Consider the following 20,549-nt stretch of genomic DNA (forward strand, 5'->3'; position numbering starts at 1 on the left):
GAACCGAATTTTTTGTTGCACATGAAGAATTGGATTCAGAAGGTAAAAATAACAGTTTACATTCATTTCCCAGTGTTCCTTTTCTGGATGTAGCTGGTTCTGTCCATCATTAATCAATTGGAATTGGATTAGCTCTTCTCTATGTTGAAGAAATCCACTTCCATCAGCATACATCCTCGTACAGTATCATTGTTGAAGTGTATAATGATCTTCTGGTTCTGCTTGTTTCACTCAGCATCAGTTGATGTAAGTCTCTCCAAGCCTCTCTGTATTTCTCCTGTTGGTCATTTCTTATAGAACAATAATATTCCATAACATTCATATACCATAGTTTACCCAACCATTCTCCAATTGATGGACATCCATTCATCTTCCAGCTTCTAGCCACTATGAAAAGGGCTGCCACAAACATTTTGGCACATACAGGACCCTTTCCCTTCTCTAGTAGTTCCTTGGGGTATAAGCCCAGTAGTAGTATGGCTGGGTCAAAGGGTATGCACATTTTGATAACTTTTTGGGCATAATTCCAGATTGCTCTCCAGAATGGTTGGATTCTTTCACAACTCCACCAAGAATGCACCAGTGTCCCAGTTTTCCCACAGGCCCTCCAACATTCATCGTTATTTGTTCCTGTCATCTTAGCCAATCTGACAGGTGTGTAATGATACCTCAGAGTTGTCTTAATTTGCATTTCTCTGATCAATAGTGATTTGGAACACTCTTTCATATGAGTGGAAATAGTTTTAATTTCATCATCTGAAAATTGTCTGTTCATATCCTTTGACCATTTATCAATTGGAGAATGGCTTGATTTCTTATAAATTAAAGTCAATTCTCTGTATATTTTGGAGATGAGGCCTTTATCAGAACCTTTAACTGTAAAAATTTTTTCCCAATTTGTTACTTCCCTTCTAATCTTGTTTGCATTAGTTTTGTTTGTGCAGAAACTTTTTAATTTGGTGTAATCAAAATGTTCTATTTTGTGATCAATAATGGTCTCTAGTTCTCCCTTGGACACAAACTCCTTCCTCCTCCACAAGTCTGAGAGGTAAACCATCCCATGTTCCTCCAATTTATTTATGATTTCGTTCTTTATGCCTAAATCTTGGACCCATTTTGATCTAATCTTAGTATGTGGTGTTAAATGTGGGTCCATGCCTAGTTTCTGCCATACTAATTTCCAGTTTTCCCAGCAGTTTTTGTCAAATAATGAATTCTTATCCCAAAATTTGGGATCTTTGGGTTTGTCAAAGATTAGATTGCTATTTTTATTCACTATCTTGCCCTGTGAACCTAACCTATGCCACTGATCAACTAGTCTATTTCTTAGCCAATACCAAATGGTTTTGGTGACTGTTGCTTTATAATATAGCTTTAAATCAGGTACACTTAGACCACCTTCCTCTGACTTTTTTTTCATTAGTTCCCTTGCAATTCTCGACCTTTTATTCTTCCATATGAATTTTGTTGTTATTTTTTCTAGGTCATTAAAATAGTTTCTTGGGAGTCTGATTGGTATAGCACTAAATAAATAGATTAGTTTGGGGAGTATTGTCATCTTTATTATATTCGCTCGGCCTATCCAAGAACATTGAATGTCTTTCCAATTATTTAAATCTGACTTTATTTTTCTGGCAAGTGTTTTGTAATTTTGCTCATATAATTCCTGACTCTCCTTTGGTAGATATATTCCCAAATATTTGATACTATCGACTGTTATTTTGAATGGAATTTCTCTTTGTATCTCTTGCTGTTGGATTGTGTTGGTAATGTATAAAAATCCTGAGGATTTATGTGGATTTATTTTGTATCCTGCGACTTTGCTAAAATTCTGAATTATTTCTAATAGCTTTTTAGCAGAGTCTTTGGGGTTTTCTAAGTATACCATCATGTCATCTGCGAAAAGTGACAATTTGATTTCTTCATTTCCTACTCTAATTCCTTGGATCTCTTTCTCGGCTCTTATTGCCAAGGCTAGAGTTTCTAGTACTATATTGAATAGTAATGGTGATAGTGGGCAACCTTGTTTCACTCCTGATCTTACAGGGAAAGGTTCTAGTTTATCACCATTACATATGATGTTTACTGAAGGTTTTAAATATATGCTCCTTATAATTTTAAGGAATAGTCCATTTATTCCTATACTCTCAAGCGTTTTTAGTAGGAATGGATGTTGGATTTTATCAAATGCCTTTTCTGCATCTATTGAGATGATCATATGGTTTTTATTAATTTGATTATTAATATGGTCAATTATACTAATAGTTTTCCTAATATTAAACCAGCCCTGCATTCCTGGTATAAATCCCATTTGGTCATAGTGTATTATCCTGGGGATGATTTTCTGAAGTCTATTTGCTAATATCTTATTTAAGATTTTAGCATCAATATTCATTAAGGAAATTGGTCTATAGTTTTCTTTCTCAGTTTTCGATCTACCTGGTTTAGGTATCAGTACCATGTCTGTGTCATAGAAGGAATTTGGTAGGACTCCTTCAATCCCTATTTTTTCAAATAGTTTACATAGCATTGGAGTTAGTTGTTCTTTAAATGTTTGGTAGAATTCACCTGTAAATCCATCTGGTCCTGGGGACTTTTTCTTAGGAACTTGGTTAATAGCTTGGTCTATTTCTTTTTCTGAGATGGGACTATTTAGACTATTTACTTCTTCCTCTGTTAATCTGGGCAAGCTATATTTTTGAAGGTATTCTTCCATTTCATTTAAGTTATCGAATTTATCGGCATAAAGTTGAGCAAAGTAGCTCCTAACTATTGTTCTAATTTCCTCTTCATTAGTGGTGAGTTCACCCTTTTCATTTTCAAGACTATCAATTTGCTTTTTCTCTTTCCTTTTTTTAATCAGGTTTACTAAGGGTTTGTCTATTTTGTTGGTTTTTTCATAAAACCAACTCTTAGTTTTATTAATTAATTCAATAGTTTTTTTACTTTCAATTTTATTAATCTCACCTTTTATTTTTTGAATTTCAAGTTTTGTGTTTGTCTGGGGGTTTTTAATTTGTTCCTTTTCTAGCAATTTTAGTTGTAAACCCAATTCGTTGGCCCTCTCTTTCTCTATTTTATGCAAGTAGGCCTGTAGAGATATAAAACTTCCCCTAATTACTGCTTTGGCTGTATCCCACACATTTTGGTATGATGTCTCATTATTGTCATTTTCTTGGGTGAAGTTATTAATTATGTCTATGATTTGCTGTTTTACCCAATCATTCTTTAGTATAAGATTATTTAGTTTCCAATTATTTTTTGGTCTATTTTCCCCTGGCTTTTTATTAAATGTTATTTTGATTGCATTATGGTCTGAAAAGGATGCATTTACTATTTCTGCCTTACTGCATTTGATTTTGAGGTTTTTATGCCCTAGTATATGATCAATTTTTGTATAGGTTCCATGAACTGCTGAGAAGAAAGTATATTCCTTTCTGTCTCCATTTAGCTTTCGCCAAAGATCTATCATATCAAACTTTTCTAGTATTCTATTTACCTCTTTGACTTCTTTCTTATTTATTTTGTGGTTTGATTTATCTAATTCTGATAGTGCAAGGTTGAGATCTCCCGCTATTATAGTTTTGCTGCAAGGTTGAGATCTCCCGCTATTATAGTTTTGCTATCTATTTCCTCTTGCAGCTCTCTTAATTTCTCTTTTAAGAATTTATATGCTGGACCACTTGGTGCATACATATTTAATATTGATACTGCTTCACTATTGATGCTTCCCTTTAGCAGGATATAATGCCCTTCCTTATCTCTTTTAATTAGATCAATTTTTGTTTTTGCTTGATCTGAGATGAGGATGGCTACTCCTGCTTTTTTGGTTTTGCCTGAAGCATAATAGATTCTGCTCCACCCTTTTACTTTTAGTTTAAATGTCTCATCCTGTTTCAGGTGTGTTTCCTGTAAACAACATATAGTAGGATTCTGACTTTTAATCCAGTCTACTAACTGCTTCCTCTTTATGAGGCAGTTTGCCCCATTCACATTTATGGTTAGAAGGACTAATTCTATATTGCTTGTCATCCTATTAACCCCTGCTTATGCTTTTCCCCTTTCCTTCCCTTTTACCCTCCTATCCAGTACTCAACTGGTAAACACCACTTGCTTTTCACAGCCCTCCCTTTTTAGGATCCCTCCCCCACCTTAAAGATCCTCCCCTTATTTTACCCCTTTTCATTGAAATTACTGTATTCCCTTCCCCTTAGCTTACTCCTTCCCTTTCACTTTTCAATGAAGTGGAAGAAGTTTCACCATAAATCGAATATGTCTATTGATACACGCTATTTTCATCTCCCTCCTTTCTTTCTCTCAGATATAATAGGTTACCTTTGCCTCTTCATGAGATGTAGTACCACCACTTTATACTTTTTTATGATATAATCTCCTTTCCACCTCTAGTTTCTAAGACAAATTGTACATATGTTCTTTACATATTTTTTTGACAGAAGTATAGTTCTCAAGATTTCTTTTTACCTTTTTTAGAAGTCTCTTGAGTTCTGTATTTGAAGATCAAACCTTTTATGTAGGTCTGGTTTTTTCATCAAAAATAGATGGAATTCATTTATTTCGTTAAATGTCCATCTTCTTCCCTGGAAAACGATGCTCATTCTTGCTGGGTAAGTTATTCTTGGCTGCATACCAAGTTCCTTAGCCTTTCGGAATATCATGTTCCAGGCCCTGCGTTCTTTTAATGTGGACGCTGCTAGATCCTGTGTTATCCTTATTGTGGATCCTCCATATCTGAATTGTTTTTTTCTAGCAGCTTCCAATATCTTTTCCTTTGTCTGATGGTTCTTGAACTTGGCCACTATATTTCTTGGCGTTTTGATTTTAGGGTCCCTTTCAGTAGGTGATCGATGAATTTTCTCAATGTCTATTTTACCCTCTGTTTCCAAAACGTCTGGGCAGTTCTCTTTGATAATTTCCTCGAAAATGGTGTCCAAGCTCTTTTTTTCCTCCCATTTTTCAGGGAGTCCGATTATTCTCAAATTGTCTCTCCTGGATCTGGTTTCCAGATCTGTTGTCTTTCTGGTAAGGTACTTGACAGTCTTTTCAATTGTTTCATTTCTCTGGTTTTGCTTGACTCCCTCTTGGTTTCTCCTTGAGTCATTCATTTCCACTTGTTCCAGTCTAATTTTTAATGATGTATTTTCTTCACTCACTTTTTTTATATCTCTTTGTAATTGTCCAATTGAGTTTTTATCTTCTATGGAATTTTTTTCCATTTTATCCATTTTATTTTTTAGAGAGCTGATTTCTTTTTCCAGCTCTCTAATCCTGTTTTCCTTAGAGTTGTTTACCTTTTCCAGCTCACTAATCCTGTTTTCCTTGGAGTTGTTTACCTTTTCCAGCTCACTAATCTTGTTTCTCAATGATTTGATTTCTTTATCCATTCTGTCTTTGAATGCATGGGATGACTTCTCCAGGCTCTCTTGCCAAGCTTCCCTTTCCTTTTCCCATTTCTCTTCCAGCTCTCTTGTGAGAGCCTTTTTGATTTCCTCTATGAGGTTCTTTTGTATTGAGGAGCAGCTTATATCTCTCCCAGGGGATACATCTGGGGACATTCTGTTCCTAGTCTCCACAGTATTTGAAGTCTGCTCCCTCTCCACACAGAAGCTGTCAATGGTTAGAGCCCTTTTGAATTTTTTGTTCATTTTGTCAGAGTAGGAATCAAAGAAAACAAACTGACAAGAGAAACAATTGGTCTGTTTTGCGGGGGATAGGGCTGGATGTTATTAATGGGCTTCTTCTACAGATTGGGGGCAGGGCAGCAGAGAGCCACTAACAGAACAGCAATGACTGTACTGAGTCTGGGCCCTGAGGCTCCGAGAACGCACCGAGTCAGTCCAGGTGGGGGTTGGGGGTGGCCGGGGTCTGAGAGACGCTGGCTTTCTGGGGTTTTAATCTTCACCTCCGGTGTTTACACCCTCTCCACCGCTCCTGGCTTGCTGCCAAGACGGAGCATCCACACTGGGGCAAAAGCCCTTTCACAGAAACGGCAGAGATCACACCCCTCCCCCTCTGGTCTGAGCTGTGTGAGCTGTCTGTCTTGCTCTGGCTGTCTGCCCTCAGTCTGCGCCCAGTCTGATTGACCCTCCCCCGAACAAACACAGACCTTTTCTGGAGACTTTCAAGGATGTCTTCTCTTGGTGATAATTTGTGGATTTCTTTCTGGGTCAAGCATTAAGTCAGAGGCTTGTCATGAAGTAAGTTCTGAGAGAAAACGAGGAGCTCAAGCAGCTGTCTGCCTCCACGCCGCCATCTTGGCCGGAAGTCAATCCAATCTGTTTCTATTTTGTAGGAGAGTGAATCCTATTCATATTCATTATGTTATGATTACTAAGTCTGTATTTCCCTCAATCCCATTTTTCCTCTGTTTACACTTTTCTCTCTTCTTTCACCCTGCCTTTTCTCACCAGAATTTTGCTTCTGACTACTACTTCCCTCATACACTCTCTTTTCTATCAGTTGCCACTTCCTTTTATCCCCCTTTCTCCTCCTGCTTTCCTATTCTGTAAGATAGATTTCTATACCTGAATGTGCATGTTATTACTGTTTCAGGAATCTGATAAGAATAAGATTCAAACAATGTTTCTCTTCTTTCCTTCTACTGTGACAATTCTTTGAGTCCTCTCCATGTGATATAATTCACCCCATTCTGCCTTCCTCTTTCCTTTTCTCCCTGCACAATCTTTTCACCACTTAATTTTTTTCTAAAATTATCATATCAAAGTCAAGATATATCTGCATTCTTTGTCCATATACACTCCTTCCAACCTCTCCATGTAGACATGTAAGCAATATTAATCAAAGCAAATCTTTTTCTGTAACATGTTTGCTTTTCCTTTCTTGTTTATCTTTTTTTATGCTTCAACACTTATCTTTTTATCATGAAAGTCTGAAAGTCCCTTATTTTACTGTTAATTTTTCCCCTAAAAAGTATGCTCACTTTTGTTGGTTCTTTGCTTGATCCAAGCTCTTTTGCTTTTCAGAATATCATATTCCAAGCCCTCAAGATTTTTTAATGTAGAAGCTACTAAATCTTGTACTACTACTAATTAGTAGAAGCTACTAATTCTGACTGTGATTCCTTGACATGTGAATTGTTTCTTTCTGACTCCTTCCAATATTTTCTCCCTGATCTGAGAGTTCTGGAATTCTATCATATTTCTTGGAATTTTCATTTTGGGATCTCTTACAATATAGGGCAATTTTCCTTGATAACTTCTTGAAAGATGCTATCCAGGCTTTTTTTTTTTTTTTTTTTTTTTTTTTTTTTTTCTCATGGCATTCAGGTAATATGATAATTCTAAAACTATCTCTTAGTCTTAATGTAATCTTTTTTTTTCCCTTGAGGCTGGGTTTAAGTGGCTTGCCCAGGGTCACACAGGTAGGAAAGTATTAAGTGTCTGAGACCAGATTTGAACTCGGGTCCTACTGAATTCAGGGCTGGTGCTCTATCCACTGTGCCACCTTGCTGCCCCCTGTCTTAATATAATCTTAAAGAACATTTGTTTCCCTGAGAGGCCACATGGAACACTTACCAAACACACACATAAACACATAAACATGTATGTGCATACATAAATATACATATATAATAATGTATCTGCAAATATATATATATATATATATATATGTATATATACAGACACATACATATACATGTACATATACTTGTAGGTGAATTACTTAAAATGCCCTGAGTTAGACATCAAGCAATACATTAACAATCATTTTATGTGCCTATTATATGATAGGCATTATACTAAGTTATATGAGAAAAAAAATCAAAGTATGGAGACAAATCCACATATCAGTACATAAAAATGTACAATGAATGAATACAAATAAATATATTTAGGGAAAGAGGGAAATCAGACGGCAAAGTGGGTAGAGTGCCAAGTCTGAAGTCAAGAAAATGAGTTCAATAGCACATTCAGAAATTTATCAGCTAGGTGACCCTAGGAAAACTATTTAACCCTGTTTGCCTCAATTTCTTAATATATAAAATGAGCTAAAAAAGGAAATGAAATCACTACAATATCTTTGCCAAGAAAACTCCAAATGGGAGTATAAAGAATTGGACATAACAGAAATAATTGAACACACATATGTATGTATGTATACATACATATATAGTCTAACTATATTCAGATTAAAGCAGAATCAAAAGAATATGACTATTATGATACAAAAGGAAAATTATACACAAATGCAGTAGTAAGATTATTTTCATATAAAGTCAACAAGCATTTATAAGGCATAGAAGTCAGCAAGCTTATAACCTTTACCTTATATTCCTCTGTAATAATGCTCAAAGTCTCATGGCCAGCTTTCTTCATATCTTCCAATTGGCGCTTATGTTGTTCCTGAAAGAAAAGAAGAGTTTAAATTTTGGCTTCCTTTTTTGTCTTGTATATCTTGTTTCTTTTCAGATTACCACTACTGAATTAAATTGTCCATTAAATATTCAATGTGTATGACAGAGCAGCTAGATGTCTCTGTGGCCTAGAATGCTGGCATTAGAAAGGCTCCTCTTCTGGATTTCAAATCCAGCTTCAGATACTGACCAGTTGTGTGACAAATCCTTTAATCCTCTCTGCCTCAGTTTTCTCATCTATAAAACGAGTTGGAGACAAAAAGGTAAACCACACTATTGTCTTTGAAAAGAAAACTCCAAAAGGGATCACAAAGGGTTGGACACAACTGAAAATAACTGAACAACAATGGTGTATAAACAAATCATATACATGTGACACTATAGTCTTTAATAAATCATGGAGTTCACTAAATGAATTAACTTTTGGAACGTAAAAGTCAGAAAAATTTAAAGGAAGATTAGCTAACAAAATGTGAAATCAATAAACCATAAAATTTCAAATGGGGTCTTTTAACCTATAGCAGTATCTAACTTTGTCTACAGTTAAAGGATCTAAACTTTTATCAAGTGACTGAAAACAAACAAAAAATAGAAGAATTACATGTCAAGGTTCTTAAGCAATTTAACCAGAATTAATTAACAAACTTTGGGAAAGCAAGATCATAAATTACAAGATCCTACACATACCAAAATAGAACCTTTTATAGAGTTCTCAGAAGAGGCAAATAATTAAACAGTAAAAAACAACAGAAAGTATTATTTGGTAGTAGAACCTGAAGACATTTCTGAACTTACAGGCTGGGTCCCCAAGAGATTGTTACTCTAGATTCCAGTTACCATGAATATTTGTTTCCTCTAAGTTTATAGCTTAAAACACTCCACCAATCTTTTAGACAATTACATTTAACCAAAAAAAAAAAAAAATGTAGTAAAAAAAATGAAGCATGTATAGAATGACTTTACATACCAAAACACACACACACACACACACACACACACACACACAAAATTTGGATATAAAGGTAGCCATCTCTAGCAAAAAAGTAAAAATGTTCCTGTCATCTATTATGTATTTAAAAGGAATAGCAAGTTGTACACAACAGATTTTCAGTTACATGTGCAATCATCTTTTTAAATCTACTATTATATAGAAAAGATTGCTTTATTTCATATATTAAAAATAAAATGCAGAGCCAAGATGGTGGAGAAGACACACACAACATTCTAAGCTTCTCTCATACCTTCACTACTAATTACCAAATTCAGTCTCAAAAATAGTGCTTGACTGATAAAATCCATGAATGTTGGAACTTACCACCCAAAGATAATCTGGAAGATAGCCAGAAAAGGTTTGGGCTGATCAGTGGGAAAGGGCCAGCTCAGTCAGGGAGGTAAAACCAGAGGCTAACATACTGAGCTAACAGGGTACACATGATGAAAAATTTGCAGGGAGGACTCTACTAGAGGTTGGCTGCTCTGCTTTAGTTGCAAAGCAGTAGATCAGCAGAGAAGTTAAAGCCAAAGGTAGAGTGTACTCAAAAAAACCCGCCAGAATCTAACAGGATCTGGCTATACCACATAGCACCCAGAAGTGACTCAGCATGCATCTCAGCACAGCTGTGCATTCCCATTGTGCAGCACAGGGCTTTTGCCTGAGGCAGTCATACTTCTCAGAGCAGCCTCTAATCTGTAAAATAGGGGGGCTCTGATCAGGGTAGCCACAAATCTGCATAAAAAGAGGGCTCTGATAGGGCAATAGAAGTTCAATGCTGCTGTGCTTCCGAGAGTAAAAACACTTCCAGTGCTTCCCTCTTGCTGATCCACACACACAGCAGGATTCTTGGGGGGAAGGGGGGAAGTGACACTTTCACTACTCAACCACTAGCCCCAGGGCAGCCAAAGCTCCAGTAGGGTTATGCCTGGTAGCAACACATTTGCTGCTCAGCTGCTAGCACCAGGGCAACTGGATCCACACACATAGTGAGATTATTCCCAAGGCACAGACACTTCCGGTGAGGGCTATTCCCAGAGCACTTCCCCAGCTAGGCCACTCTTAACAGCCCGTTTGCAGGATAGCTAACTGTCCTGTCTGTCTCTGTCTCTCTGTCTCTCTCTCTCTCTCTCTCTCTCTCTCTCTCTCTCTCTCTCTCTCTCTCTCTCTCTCTCTCTCTCTCTCTCTCTCTGTATATATATATGTATTCCTGCTCTGCAGAGGAAGCTGGTAATCACCTTGCACTAAGGTCTTTTAAAAAATGAGTAAAAAAGTCAAGTATACACTAAAGATTGATAGCTTCTATACAGAAAGAGAGCAGGTTTTCAACACCAAGAAGACTAACAGTCTCCAGACAAAACCCCAAATAGAGATGTAACCTGGTCCCCATCACACAAGGTTCTCCTAGAAGAAGTTATAAAAGATATTAAAAGAGTGCTAGAAGAAAAATGGGGAAAGCAAAGAAAAGCTCTACAAGAGAATACAAAAAAGACATGTAATTTACTTAAAGAAAAAATTGATAAAGTGGAAAAAGAAAGTCAATTCCTAAAATGTAAATTGGAAAGGTAAAGACAATGAAGCAATACCAATAGTAAACATATATGCACCAAGTGGTATAACATCTAACTTCCTAAAGGAGAAGTTAAGAGAGTTGCAAGAAGAAATAGACAGCAAAACCATAATTGTGGGAGATGTCAACCTTGCATTCTCAAAATTAGATAAATCAAACCACAAAACAAATAAGAAAGAAGTTAAAAAGGTAAATAGAATATTTAAAAAGTTAGGAATGATAGATCTATGGAGAAAACTGAATGGAGACAAAAAGGAGTATACTTCTTCTCCGGAGTTCATGGAACCTATACAAAAATTGACCATATATTAGGAAATAAAGACCTCAAAATAAAATGAAGAAAGGCAGAAATAGTAAATGCATTCTTTTCAGATCATGATGTAATAAAAAACTATATTCAACAAAAAGCTAGGGATAAATAGAACAAAAAGTAATTGGAAACTAAATAATCTCATTCTAAAGAATGGTTGGGTGAAACAGCAAATCATAGACACGATTAATAATTTCAACCAAAAGAATGACAACAATGAGATAAAATACCAAAATTTGTGGGATAAAGCCAAAATGGTAATAAGGGGAAATTTTATATCTTTAGAGGCTTACTTGCATAAAATAGAGAAAGAGAAGATCAATGAATTGGCTTACAACTTAAAAAGCTAGAAAAAGACCAAATTAAAACCCTCCAATAAAATACTTAACTCTAAAATTAAAAGGAGAAATTGATGAAATTGAAATTTTAAAAAACTATTGAATTAATAAATACAACTAAGTGTTGGTTTTGTGGGGGGAAAAACAATAAAATAGATAAACCTTTGGCAAATCTGATTAGAAAAAGGAAAGAGAAAAATAAAATTGTTAATCTTTAAAATGAAAAGGGAGAACTTTCCACCAATGAAGAGGAAATTAGAGCAATAATTAGGAGTTACTTTGCTCAACTTTATGCCAATAAATTTGATAACCTAAGTGAAATGGATGACTACATCCAAAAATATAGGCTTCCCAGATTAACAGAAGAGGAAGTAAATTGCTTAAATTGCCCCATTTTAGAAAAAGAAATAGAATAAGCTATTAATCAACTCCCTAAGAAAAATGTCCCAGGACTAGATGGTTTTACATATAAATTCTACCAAACATTTAAATAACAACTAACTCCAATGTTATGTAAACTATTTGAAAAAATAGGGAATGAAGGAGTCCTATGAAATTCCTTTTATGACACAAACATGGTACTGATACCTAAACCAGGTAGGTTGTAAACAGAGAAAGAAAATTACAGACCAATCTCCCTAAGGAATATTGATGCTAAAATCTTAAATAGAATATTAGCAAAAATATTACAGAAAATAATCCCCAGGATAATACACCACGACTAAATAGAATTTATACCAGGAATGCAGGGCTGATTCAATATTAGGAAAACTATTAGCATAATTGACTATAGCAATAACCAAATCAACAAAAACCATATGATCATCTTAATAGATGCAGAAAAATCATTTGATAAAATCCAATATCCATTGCTATTAAAACCATTTGAGAGTATAGGAATAAATGGACTTTTCCTTAAAATAATCAGTAACATCTCTTTAAAACCATCAGTAAGCATCATATGTAATAATGGTAAACTGGAATCATCCTCAATAAGATCAGGAGTGAAACAAGGTTGCCTACTATCACCATTACTATTCAATATTGTATTAGATTCAGCAATAAGAGTTTTGAAAGAGATTAAAGGAATTAGAGAAGCTAATGACAAAACCAAATTATCACTCTTTGCAGATGATATGATGGTATACTTAGAGAACCCCAGAGATTCTACTAAAAAGCTATTAGAAATAATACACACCTTTAGTAAAGTTGCAGGATACAAAATAAACCCACATATATTATCATCATTCTTATATGTTACTAACATTTAGTGTTACAAAGTTACATTTACAAAGAGAAATTCCATTTAAAGTAACTGCCAATAGTATAAAATATTTGGGAATCTATCTGCCAAGGAAAAGTCAGGAACTATATGAGCAAAACTACAAAAAACTTTCCACACAAATAAGTCAGATCTAACCAATTGGAAAAACATTAAGTGCTCTTAGATAGGTCAAGCAAATATAATAAAGATGACAATACTACCTAGACTAATCTATTTATTTAGTGTTATACCAATCAGACTCCCAAAAGACTATTTTAATGACCTAGAAAAAATAACAAAATTCATCTGGAAGAAAACAAGGTCAAGACTTTCAAGGGAACCAATGAAAAAAAATCAAATGAAGGTAGCCTAGCTGTATCAGATCTAAAACTGTGTTATAAAGTAGCAGTCACCAAAACCATTTGGTCCTGGCTAAGAAATAGACTAGTTGATCAGTGGAATAGGTTAAATTCAAAGGACAAAATAGTCAGTAACCTTAATAATCTAGTATTTGACAAACCCAAAGACCCCAGCATTTGGGATAAGAATTCACTATTTGACAAAATTTACTGGGAAAATTGGAATTTAGTATGGCAGAAATTAGGCAAGGATTCATACTTAACACCATACACCAAGAGAAGGTCAAAATGGGTTTATGATCTAGGCATAAAGAATGAGATCATAAATAAATTAGAAGAAGATAGGATAGTTTACTTCTCAGACCTGTGGAGAAGAAAGGCATTTGTGACGAAAGAAGAACTAGAGATCATTATTGATCACAAAATGGAAAATTCTGATTATATAAAATTGAAAAGCTTTTGTACAAACAAAACTAAGGCAGACAAGATTAGAAGGGAAACAATAAACATTTTTGCAGTCAAACATTTTTATAGTCAAAGGTTCTGATAAAGGCCTCATTTCCAAACTATATAGAGAATTGACTCTAATTTATAAGAAATCAAGCCATTCTCCAACCAATAAATGGTCAAAGGATATGAACAGATAATTTTCAGATGAAAAAATTGAAACTATTTCTAGCCATATATGAAAAGATGCTCCAAGTCATTATTAATCAGAGAAATGGAAATTAAGACAACTCTGAGATAGCCAATCTAATAGGAAAAGATAATGCTGAATTTTGGAGGGGATGTGGGAAAACTGGGACATTGTTGATGGAATTGTGAATACATCCAGCCATTCTGAAGAGAGAATTGGAACTATGCTCAAAAAATTATCAAACTGTGCATATCCTCTGATCCAGCAGTATTACTACTGGGCTTATATACCAAAGAGATCTTAAAGAAGGGAAAGGGACCTTTATGTGCAAAATATTTGTGGCAGCCCCTTTGTAGTGGCCAAAAACTGAGTGGATGCCCATCAATTGGAGAATGGCTGAATAAATTGTGCTATATGAATGTTATGTTATATTATTGTTCTGTAAGAAATGACCAGCTAGATGATTTCAGAAAGTCCTGGAGAGACTTACATGAACTGATGCTGAGTGAAATGAGCAGGACCAAGAGATCATTATATAATTCAGCAACAATACTATATGGTGATCAACTCTGATGGACTTGGCTCTCTTCAACAATAGCTGAATCAAATCAGTTCCATTTGTTCAATAATGAATAGAACCAGCTACACCAGTGAAAGAACTCTGGGAAATGAGTGTGAACCATTACATAACATTTCCAATACCTCTGTTTTTGACGGCTTGCATTTTTTATTTCCTTCACAGGTTAATTGTACACTATTTCAAAGTACGACTCTTCTTGTGCAGCAAAATAACTGTATGGATATGTATACATATATTATATTTAACATATACTTAAACATATTTAACATGTGTTAGTCTACCTGCCATCTGGAGTAGGGGGTGAGGGGAAGGAGGGGAAAAATTGTAACAAAAGGTTTTGCAATTGCCAATGCTGAAAAATTACCCATGAATATATCTTGTAAATAAAAAAGCTATAATAATAATAAAGGCGTAAAAAGTATTAAAATATATAGTTTTTAAATGTAGGAACAAAACATTTCCTACATAAACCCAAGGTACACTCCCTTACAAATATACTGTTAGTGTAAAATAGGGGTATACATATGAAACACATTGAAATAATTATGGTCCATGTAGACATTTGAAAGGTATCAAAGAGGACACATGGCAGTGTACATGTACATTACGTATTATGTACATTTGCAGTCTGACTGACATATTCTAAATGATGTCATTGACCTAAATTAGATTACTGTCATCATTATGCTACTTTGAAAAACCTTGTCTTATCATTATTGTATGTTCAATGTTTAGATGATCTAACATCTCCACTACTTGACAATGCTTTGCTGAAACCAGAATTCCTATTTACCAGATATGGCTTAGCTATAGTCTTTTTTGAAACAGTTTCTGAATAATCAACTGAAATTTTTCACTATTATCTCTTCAGATCTTTCCAGTTTTCTAACTCCAAATTTCTTTTACATTCTCTCACATAGATAAATGGGCAAGGACAAAGAGAGAAGCACTATCCTAATCCAAAAAAACTGTCTATTGCTTAAACTAAATGTAATTTGAAGTACATATGCAGAGTCAATCAACATCTAAAAGGGGCTTTAAACATCTATGCAAGGTCATTTGGAAATGAGAAAAAAGAAATGTGGCATAGTTGTAGAAAGTAGGGACTAGCTTTTAAGAAATCAGAAATAATATGGGGAATTAAGAAAATATCCTAGAAAAGATAGGCTCTCAGGCTTCATAAGAAAGTATTTATTCAACATAAGCATTCTTCCAACAAATATCTATTAAAGATCTACCTTGCTAACTATAAGGGAAAGATAGAAAGTTTAGATTAGACATCTGAATCTGGAATTTATAGTCTAATGGGAGGAACTGACAACAATATAGCTATGAAAATATATGTAACACAATGTTTACATATAGCATGGCATTAATTGGGGGAGTATTTATTTTCCCACAGTTACATATAAAACCAATTTTTTTCTTAATGTTTTTTCTTAAGAATTATTTGGGGAGATAAAAATCAGAACAAAAAGAGAAAACTAGAAAAAATGAAAACAGAAGAAAAAGGAGAAAAAGTCTCCATATTTCTCTCACTAGAAAAGGTTGGCATTTTCTATCCAAATTTTATTGGGAAGCCGTTGAATCACTGAACTACTGAAAAGATGCAAGTCTGTCATAGTTGATCATCACCCAATCTTGCTATTACTATGCATAATTTATTCCTGGTTTTGCTTGTTTCTCTCAGGATGTTTGTGTAAATTGTTTCAGACATTTTAAAAATCAGTTTGTTCATCATTTTTTTTATAGAATAAGAATGTTCTATTTCTTTCCTATACCATAACTTATTTAGGCACTTCTCAAGCTAATCATTTTCCAATTCTTTGCCATTACAAAAAAATGTTACAAACATTTTTTCACATGTAAGTCCTTTTCCCTTCTTTATGATTGCCTCAGGGTATAGACCGAGTAATGGCATTGTTGGTTCAAAGGGTATGCAGAGTTTTTTAATCTTTTGGCCACAGTTCCAAATTGCTCTCCACAATGGTTGGATTTTTTTACAAGTCCACCAACAATACATTAGTGTCCCAGTTTTTTCACATCCCATCAAATATTTTTCATAATATTTTCCCATCATCTTAATATGAGAGATGTGAGGTGGTTCCTCAAAGTTCTCTTAATTTGCATTTCTTTAATTGATATTTAATTGATAGTGAATGCTCTAGAATATTTTCATAGTACTATAGATGACTTTACCTTCATTATCTGAAAATTGTGTGTTCATATTCTTTGACCATTTATCAATTGGAAAATGACTTATATTTTTATAAATGTGAATCAATTCTCTATATATTTTAGAAATGAGATCTTTATTAGAACCCTTGGATGTAAAAGATTTTTCCCAGTTTACTGTCTCTCTCTTCTTATCTTGCCACATTTTTAACTTCATATGATCAAAATTATCCATTTTGCATTCCATAAGTACATTAGTATATCTACTTCTTCTTTGGCCACAGATTCCTTCCTCCTTCACAGAGCTGAGAGGTAGACTATCCTTTGTCCTTCTAATTTGCTTGGAGTATCACTCCTTAATTGACCTTATCTTAATAAAGGGTGTTCTTTGTGGGTCAAACTAGTTTCTGCCACACTAATTTCCAATTTTCCCAGCAATTTTTGTCAAATAGTGAGTTCTTATCACACAAGCTGGGGTCTTTAGGTTAATCAAAAACTAGATTCCTGTATTCAGTGAAGATTTCCACTTCCATCAGAATATATCTTCATACAGTATTGTTGTTGAAGTGTATAGTGATCTTCTGGTTCTATTCATTTCACTCAGCATCAGTTGATGTAAGTCTCTCCAAGCCTCTCTGTATTCCTCCCGCTGGTCATTTCTTACAGAGCAATAATATTCCATAACCTTCATATACCATAATTTATCCAACCATTCTCCAATTGATGGACATCCATTCATCTTCCAGTTTCTAGCTACAACAAAAAGAGCTGCCACAAACATTTTGGCACATACAGGTCCCTTTCCCCTCCTCAGTATTTCTTTGGGATATAAGCCCAAGAGCAGCAATGCTGAATCAAAGGGTATGCACAGTTTGATAACTTTTTGGGCATAGTTCCAAATTGCTCTCCAGAATGGTTGGATTCTTTCACAACTCCACCAACAATGCATTACTGTCCCGGTTTTCCCACATCCCCTCGAACATTCATCATTATTTGTTCCTGTCATCTTAGCCAATCTGACAGGTGTGTAGTGGTATCTCAGAGTTGTCTTAATTTGCATTTCTATGATCAGTAGTGATTTGGAACACTCTTTCATATGAGTGGATATAATTTCAATTTCATCATCTGAGAATTGTCTGTTCATATCCTTTGTCCATTTATCAATTGGAGAATGGTTTGATTTCTTATAAATTAGGGTTAGTTCTCTATATATTTTGGAAATGAGACCTTTATCAGAACCTTTAATGTAAAAATATTTTCCCAATTTTTTACTTTCCTCCTAATATTGTTTGCATTAGTATTGTTTGTACAGAAACTTTTTAGTTTGATGTAATCAAAATCTTCTATTTTGTGATCAATAATGATCTCTAGTTCTCCTCTGGTCATAAATTCCTTCCTCCTCCACAGGTCTGAGAGGTAGACTATTCTCTGTTCCTCTAATCTATTTATGATCTAATTCTTTATGCCTAAATCATGGACCCATTTTGATCTTACCTTAGTATATAGTGTTAAACTTAACCTATTCTTAACAAGTACCAAATGGTTTTGATGAATGCTGCTTTATGATATAATTTTAGGTCTGACACAGCTGGGCTGCCTTTATTTGCATTTTTTCATTTATTCCCTTGAAATTCTTGACTATTTGTTATTCTTAATGAATTTTGTTATTATTTTTTCTAATCCTATAAAATAATTTCCTGGAAGTTTGGTATGCCACTGAATAAGCAATATTGTCATTTTTATTATATTAGCTTGGCCTACCCTTGAGCACTTGCTATTTTTCCAACTGATTAGATCTGACTCTATTTGTGTGGAAAATATTTTGTAATTGTGTTCATATAGTTACTGACTTTGCCTTGGCAGATAGACTACCAAATATTTTATATTACCTACAGTTATTTTAAATGGAATTTCTCTTGTTGATGGACTTTGTTTCTTTTGGAAAGAGACAGAAAGGATCTGGACTTTAACTCCTGGCTGCATTTTGGGGATTATTGGTACTGAAACTAAAACTAAGGCTGCCTCCCCAGAAGCCCCCCAATGCTGGTTAGGTGATTCTTGATTATAATCCTAGCTCCATTACTCTCTTGAATTCTAAACCCTCCAATCCTTTAATGTAGCAGCTGCTAAATCTTGTGTGATCTTGACTGTGGCTCCGCTATATTTGAAATTGTTTCTTTCTGAATGTTTGCAATATTTTCTCCTTGACCTGGGAGGTCCAAAATGTCATTATAATATTCCTGGGAGTTTTTATTTTGGGATTTCTTTTTTGGGAGGTGATTGGTGTGTTCTTTCAGTTTCTATTTTACCCTCTGGTTCTATAATATCAGGATAGTTTTCCTTGATAATTTCTTGAAAAATGATGTCTAGCCTCTTTTCTTGATCATGACTTTTGGGTAGACCAATAATTTTTAAAGTCTCTCTCCATGATCTATTTTTCAGGTCAGTTGTTTTTCCAATGAGATATATCACATATTTTTCAATTTTTTCTTTTTTCTTTTTAAATTTTGTTTTCTTGCATCTTGATTTCTCATATAATCATTTGCTTTCATTTGCTCAATTCTATTTTTTAAGGAATTATTTTCCTCAGTGAGCTTTTGTATATCCTTTCCCAACTGGCCAATTTTGCTTTTTAAGGCATTCTTCTCTTTAGCTTTTTGTATTTCCTTTTGTACCAACTCTCAAATCTTTTCCTACCTTTTCCTCTATCTTTCTTACTTGATTTTCAAAATCCCTTTTGAGTTCTTCCAGGGCCTGAGCCCATTCTTGTTTTTCTTGGAGGCTTTGATGCAGGAGCTTTGACTTTGCTATCATCTTTTGAGTGTGTATTGTAAGTTTCCTTGTCACCATAATAATGGTCAGAATTTTTTTTTGGGGGGGGGGCATCTGCTCATTTTCCTAGTCTATTATTTGGCTTTTAACACTTTGTTAAAGCAGGGCTATTTCCAGGGTGGGGATTCATTGCCCTAAACTTCAGGGGTTTTGTGCACCTGCTTTCGGAGATCCTTCTAAAGACCTGACCACAAGCACTCTTTTCTGTCCTGGAGCTGCTAGTATTCCCACTCAACTGTAGCTGTAAGATCTAGTGTGCTAAAGCAACAAACTACTACTTTGCTGGAGTTGCAGTCCCACCTGGGGCTTCACTGATGTAACCTGCACTGGGATTGTGCACTGGACTCCTACCTTGTGGTGTGGAGGGGAAATGGACATTCAATGAAATAGAAGATTTTCAAACATTCTTTATGAAAAAAAAAAAAGAAAAAGAAAAAGAAAAAAAAGCTGAACAGAAAAATTGACTTTCAAATACAGACTCAAGAAAAGCCATAAGAAAGTAAAAAAGAAAGGAAAATCATAAGAAACTTATTAAGGCTAAACTGTGTGCTGCCTACCAAGGGAAGACACTTGTAACTCAAAAGAACTTTCTCATTATTATGGTGGTTAGCATTATTATGGCCATTATTATGGCAAGTGTGATGAAGGGATAATATCTAAAATAAAATAAAATTAAGTGGTGAGACAGGAGTTGTTGTGTCCTGCTTTCTAAAGCCCCCAAGTTGGGATGACAAAATGTACCATGCTTTCTAGAGCTCCTGTTAGGATTTTTTACAAAATGCTAAGTGACTGGAATGAATAGAGACAATTGATCTGATCCTACAAGGAGATGTTATGGGCCAGAACTTGAAACAAGGTCCTGAGTGGAATTGAGGAGACAATGATTAAATGTAACTTAGCACTGATTTAATCCTACATCAAATAATGGTTTCCTAGTGATGAAATGATTAGTGTATACTCTGTGTGTACTATATTAGCAACAAACTCTTAGGGCCAAGCACACAGAAGCCCGCAATCCCACTCTCAGAAGTGGAGTCTGATTCATTCCCACATCTACCTTCGTGCTGGCTGGAGGCTTTGGATTCAGAGGGAGCTAGAGAC

The 20,549-nt window shown here is 34.8% G+C and overlaps 1 protein-coding gene across 9 annotated transcripts in view; it reads right to left on the reverse strand.

Annotated features, from left to right (window-relative positions):
• CCDC91 (coiled-coil domain containing 91) overlaps window positions 1-20,549 on the reverse strand; it is a 533,266-nt gene that overhangs the window by 245,181 nt on the left and 267,536 nt on the right. For all 9 annotated transcript variants that reach the window (XM_074270657.1, XM_074270661.1, XM_074270658.1 and 6 more), the window contains exon 7: window positions 8,304-8,381. In XM_074270657.1, coding sequence (XP_074126758.1) covers window positions 8,304-8,381 — 78 coding nt within the window. The remainder of the gene's footprint in view (window positions 1-8,303; window positions 8,382-20,549) is intronic.

Source organism: Sminthopsis crassicaudata, chromosome 5, assembly GCF_048593235.1.
Source record: "Sminthopsis crassicaudata isolate SCR6 chromosome 5, ASM4859323v1, whole genome shotgun sequence".
Classification (NCBI taxonomy): Eukaryota; Metazoa; Chordata; class Mammalia; order Dasyuromorphia; family Dasyuridae; genus Sminthopsis; species Sminthopsis crassicaudata.